This window comes from Dendrobium catenatum, unplaced genomic scaffold (genome assembly GCF_001605985.2).
Source record: "Dendrobium catenatum unplaced genomic scaffold, ASM160598v2 original_scaffold_125794, whole genome shotgun sequence".
NCBI classification, from domain to species: domain Eukaryota; kingdom Viridiplantae; phylum Streptophyta; class Magnoliopsida; order Asparagales; family Orchidaceae; genus Dendrobium; species Dendrobium catenatum.
In genome coordinates, this window is record NW_021444229.1 from 367,419 (window position 1) to 373,797 (window position 6,379).

Here is a 6,379-nt window from a genome sequence, read left to right on the forward strand (position 1 = left end):
GGTTCAACTCTTTCCTCAAAACTGTCTATCTTCTCAGCCTAATTCATTAACTAAACGATTCAGAAGTTTTTTTGGGATTATTTTGCTACAAGACAACCTACACTTCCGTAGCTGCACTGAGCTTTCAAAGTTCGTATAGAGGAATGCTGAGTGTATGGTATCTTCTTAACAAGTTGAGTGTAACACTCCAGGTAAAGATGAGTGCTACTCTCAGTCTAACCCATCAAGGTCAAATAAGCCTCAAATCATCTGCTTTATATATATTCATTGATTTCATTTATGACGGCTTTCTTATTGTTTCTTTAACAACTTCTTAATGTAAAAATTTAAACTTTTGTGTCAAAAAATTACTTTAAGAAACAGTAATAAAGCTATCCCAAACGAAACCTAAATATAGATCGGCATCTCAATAATGTAAATATGATGATCATAATATTACTATGCTAAGATTAGGATAATGAAACTAAAGAGCTCAAAGCATAATGTTTCCTCTTACAAAATATTCAAATGAAACATTAAACACATGTCACCATTAGAATATTCAAGAATGAACAATACTTAGTAACTCTGTAAGAATAGATATACAAATTATAGAGCAAATAGTGCATAATATTAACTCCTAGTTCAGCCTCCAAACAGCTGAAATTAATGCCTCAGCTTCTCATCACTTAGGATTTTGCTATTAGAGGTGCGTAAATGCTTTCTTTGATCTACAAGTTAAAAGCTACATAATCTCTCACAAAGATTATTATTAAACATAGAACAAAAGAGCAATCTAATAAAAATACTGGAACCTAATAGATACAAAGAGTTTTATTAAGAGCTGAGAAGACTAGATGATGAACGCTTCAAAAACTTCTCAAAATGGATCTTACATTTTTTTGCTAAAAAACCTCGCCAATTCTTCAACGCCATTGAAATGGGGTTAAAGTGGTATTTATAGGCAAAAGGTGAATCCTTAAACTGTCTCCAATGTATCTATACAAATCACAAAATTCCCATTAATACAAACTAGTCGCTATGCTCAAGTATTGGATGATCATATGTAAGATCAATTTTAAATTTCAAGGAATTTTGTTTCATTATACATATGATTGTAATAAAAGACGGTCTTTTTACTGCTTTGTAAAGCTACTGCTGATGAAGTAGTTATTTAAAGTTGTTATAGAAGCTTCGTAGTACAAAAGTTTCTTGAAAATAACAAAAAAATAGTGGCCAAATAGAGATTATGATTATTGTCATAAAAACAAAGTAGAAAAGAAATTATCCCAAACGAAACCTAAATATCCAATGATTAGTTCAAGACAATCGTTGGATAACCATATACACGATTCACAATCATATGATCAATCAACATTGTATGAATGCTAGGATCATATGTACAAGTACAATCCAATAGTAAATCATATTTTAGTATTTTGCAAAGTAATTTTCAAGTTTAAAATATAAACATACAATTCTGAACATATATTTTGATGTACTTAATAAAAAATTTTGCAAATTTAAATTATTACGTACATCATTCCTTGATCTTTGAAGTAAAAATAAACTCAAACAATTTACAAAAACAAACGCACTAAACTACAACAACCTTGGACAGACCTTCGCACTTTATTCTTCGTTAATGTTTATTTTGAGTCTATTCCTAAGCGATCAAAGCTCCAAACTAGTCCAGTGAACATCATCATCTTAACCAAGGATCTAAATAAATTATAAAAATATTTAACAAATCATTAGAAAACACTACAAAATTTGTTACTGTGAATTACACCTAACTCACTTGGGTTTATCAGCTCAACATTAAAACATCAAAAAATATTTTAAAAAAATTAGTAGCTGCATGACCCAAATATATGTTGGTCAGAAGAGCATTCCTCTTAGATAAAACTCAGTTCCCATCCACAATTCTCACAACCAAAAGGAAAATGAAATCACAAAATATGTGAACAGTACAGTAAAATAGCTCCAATAAAAAAAATGATAAAACCTCAAGTTGATCTAGTAGGTGATCAATCACATCTCATGATTAAGGCATCAGTTCGTAGACAGATCAAAAAGATCATGTTAGTTTCAACAGTTTGGTTTTTTTCATAAAATTTGCTGATATGGAGATCATAACGTTGAGATAGAGCAGGATGTCAAAAGGAGTCTAGAGGCAAATTCAAGGCTTCAAAAGTTGAATTCCCAAAACAAATTTCAAATTATAAGAAAATAAGGATACAACAAAATAATGATGAATTTCAGTTTTTACTTTCTCTTTGAAATTTGTTTAGGAAGTAAATTAGACCAATATTTAATATGATTACCTATTTAAAGGCAGGATTTTTACAGAAGAAATTAATATAAAATTTCCTATTTCCTTTTGTATTTTCTCCTCCTCTTCTCCTTACTTAAAATAGCCACAGCCGCGCAAGGGGCCCAATCCTTGCCGGTCTGCTATGGCTGCCGCTACATTGCACCGAATTCTGCCACTGCTTTGTTGATTTTACAGCAAAACAGAACTGGATACAGCCACTAGCTGTTTTCCAGTGGACTGGGGAAAAAAAGAGAGGAAAAACAATCTAAAGAAAGGAAACATAAGGAAGAATCACGCAAGCAAAACATTAGAAAAGTTTATTGATGTAAAAAAAACTAATTCTTCATTGGAGTAATGCATGAAGCATGCGAGGGTACAAAAATTTTCTTTTCAAGAGCATAATCACAAATTTCCAAGGACAAATACTTGAAACTTTGTTTCGCTCGGCATAGAAAACACTTAACTCAGTAAGAAAAATAAAAAACAAAAAATTTTGATGCGCAAGCAGCCATCCTTTCTAATCAAAGATCGCAACTTTCACTACTCAAATCATTAAATTTACCTCAACCTCAATAAGCTTCAGCCGGTCACGGTACTCCTATCCCCCATCCTATTTATCACTGTAACGCTGCCGTCCTTCCTAGCTACTATCACAGAAGTTGTCATGCCCAAGAACATCCCGTGCTCCACAACACCGACAATCTTCAAAATCGCATCGCTAATCTCATCCAAATTACCCGTAATCCCCTTTTCAAAAAACAGATCGATAACATAATTCAAATTATCCGTCACAGATGGAGTCATTTCATCTCCAGAAGTGGTCCTCAGCCTCAAATCGAACCCAGGGACCCCATCGAACAGCCGCCGGAGCTTCCCCATAGTGAAGCTCCAGCAGAAAGGGATAACCTCAACAGGCACAGCTAGGCCGCTGCCGCCAAGTAAGTTCACCATCTTCGTCTCGTCGACGATGACAACGAATCTCTTGCTAGCCCCCTCGATCATCTTCTCCCGAAGGAGGGATCCGCCACGGCCCTTAACCAGGTTGAGATGGCGATCGACCTCATCAGCACCGTCGATGGAGAGGTCCACGACTGGGTGATTATCTAGGTCTGAAAGGGGGATGCCAACTGCGCGAGCATGAACCTCCGTTTTCTTTGAGGTCGGAATACCAACGATGTCGCGAAGGATGCCGCGGCGAATGAGGTCGCCTAGGCGGTCGAGCGCGTGGGCGGCGGTGGAGCCGGTGCCAAGGCCAATGACCATGCCGGATTCCACAAGATCAACGGCACGGTAGGCAGCGATGCGCTTAAGTTCGTCCTGGCTTAGTTCAGGAGCAGGGGCGGCGGAAGCGGTAAGCGGCATTTCCACTAGGCGGCAAAGGGGGGAGGGTACCACGAGGTCTAGGGATGGCGAGCGGATGATGGGACCCCGCATTTTGCTTCCCATGAGGAGGAGGTAAAGACTTTCGGTGGCAGACAAAGATCGGCAGAAGATACCAGGGACGGGTGGTCGATATAAAAGGCGAGAGGGAATCGAGGGTTAGGGTTACGTGATCGACTGGTACTGTATTTTATTTTTTAAAAGTTTGACCAGCGACTTGATAGCGGATCAGGTGCGCTAAAATACAAATTGAACACCATAACTATAATTTCAAAAAAAAAAAAAAAAAACATGTTGATAATATGATAACTATCATTAAATTTGTAGATAATTTTTTTTTTCATGCATGTTCTCAATTGATTTTATGATTTTATTTTGTTTATTAGGGCATCTCCAATTGAACGACAAATAATCGTTTGTTGTTCTTCCGTCGCTCCAACCAAGCGACAATTTTGACGCTATTTCATCGTGGATGAACAGTGTGACGTCAATATTGACTTCGCACTATTCACTCGCTTTTTTTTTAAATTGAAAATTAATTATTAATTTTAAAGATTCCAAGTTTAGAAAATTTTTTATTACTAATTAAGAAATAATAAATTAGAAGTATAGAAATCTATTTTTTTTTACATAATTAATTAATGTTACGTTCAGGAGTATTCACGGTGGTAGAAAAATATAAAATTTAGCATCTTAGCGTTGTACAAAAATCCGGTATGCAATCAGATAAGAGAGAGGGTCTAGCATTTATGAGACACCAAGATTTTTACTTGGAAAACTCCTGAAATGGGGAAAAACCACGGGGTCTAGCCTAGTTTTAATGGATCCACTATTATTTGTAGTTGATTACAATTAAGGCTCTTCCTTAGGGGGAAGGCCATGGCTTGATGTACATTATATGAAGTACATAATGAGAATACAAAGAGTCACTATTGACGTGTTCGTTTGGTCGGAAGGACCGTAGTCAGCAGGTGACGGAGGTCGGAAGGACTGTAGTCGGTAGGCGACGTAAGTCAAAAGGACCGTAGTCGGCGGGCGACGGAGGTCGTCGGAAGGACTGTAGTCGGTGGATGACGTAAGTCGGAAGGATCGTCGTTGTCTGACGACGAAGGTCAGAAAGATGGCGTCAGGTAGAAATCCAGCAATAGACCGAAATCCAGCATCAGATAGATGTTCGGGGAAAATCTAACAACACGCAGAAGTCTGACGTCGGGTAAAAACTTGGCGACGAGCAGAGGTCCGATGTAGGGTAGAAGTCCGACGTTAGTTGGCAGTCGAGGAGAACTCCGATGTTATATGGTATTCGGGCAAAACTCCGGCGTCACTTGAAGTTCGGGTGAAACTCCGGCGTCACATGAAGGTTGGACAGAAATATGGTGTCACTTGAAATTTGGGTGAAACTCCAGCGTCACTTGAAGGTTGGACAGAATTCCAGCGTCACTTGGAGTTCAGGTGAAACTCCGGCGTCACTTGGAGGTAAGGCAGAATTTCGACGGTGGTCGAGGAGGAGTTTCTTCCCTCCTATTCTTCTTCTCTTCTCCTCTTTTTGCTTGGTCCCCCTCTCAAGAGAAATGATGGGCTATTTATAGATTTATGAAGTGGCATGGCCCGTGAATAGGGGAGAGATCACGGGTAAATGGGGAGTCGTTAAATGGACGACCGATATTGAATCCCTTAATCATGTACCATTCGTTAGACATTTGAAGGTCTTAATGATGTCAGCATTCAACAATTTTGGACTCGTTGGATTCGTTTCGTCGAGCCACTAGATTCGACTATAAGCATGTCATGTTTAAAAATCATTTGGTAACTCAATTTGTGGTTCAAACTTTCCAAGAGTGCTTCGGGTCCTTGATTTGGACTCATTTGAACTCGGATTAAGTCGAATTTGATGTCGTTGGGTTCCTATTTTCGGACAATCAGTTCGACTATAAGTTTGCTGAAATCGGAGTTCAAATGATTCCAGATTTAATTTTTGAAGTTTCCAACTTGATTTTTGCCTCGAGATTCGTGTCTGATCAAGATAATTTTTTGATGACATATCAATTAATTTAAGATAACATTAAGAAAAAAATCAAGATAAAATTCTCATACATATAAAAGATATCGAGAAGTACAATACATAGAAAAAATCAAAATATAGAATGCATTCGGATAACAAAAAATAAAAATAACTAGTAATGACAATCTAATAATCTAGAAGATTTGTATCGACTCCACCAAGATCACTGAGATATTGTCCAAATGAGTTTGAAGAAGGTGGTTGTTGTTGTTCGAACCTCTTTTATAAAATTTGGGCATGTTCAGCTTAGACAAATGCACGAACATCAGAATTATGTGTGGGTCTCCGAAAGGATTCCGCTCGTGTGAATTCAAATGCAAAGAGTACGATCACACTATCCCGTAGGACAAAATGGTCGTAGGCGTTTACAATCGACACAAACAGGCCGATGGAAGAGCAGATGGAGTTATAGATACGATTAGCCATGGAGGATAGCGGCTTTCACCTACCAACCTCGATGGATAATAATATCTATAACCCAAAAGTTCACGAGATTTCCCCCATTCGATACATCAGCTCGAATGGGGTTTATTTGATTGTGGGGATCGGTTTCCTACGGGCGCAAGCCCCCGTAGTTAATTACATCTTAGACCTCGATCTAAGAAAACTCTCGATTAAGGATGTTGGATTATTCACTTCTT

At 37.8% G+C, this 6,379-nt stretch overlaps 1 protein-coding gene across 1 annotated transcript; it reads right to left on the minus strand.

Moving 5' to 3' along the window:
* Positions 1 to 2,592: 2,592 nt before the first annotated feature.
* On the minus strand, positions 2,593 to 3,826 carry LOC110100592 (probable ribose-5-phosphate isomerase 1). Its single transcript, XM_020828161.2, has one exon. It carries the CDS (start codon positions 3,740 to 3,742, stop codon positions 2,876 to 2,878), a length of 867 nt encoding a protein of 288 aa, XP_020683820.1. The 5' UTR covers positions 3,743 to 3,826; the 3' UTR covers positions 2,593 to 2,875.
* Positions 3,827 to 6,379: the final 2,553 nt, after the last annotated feature.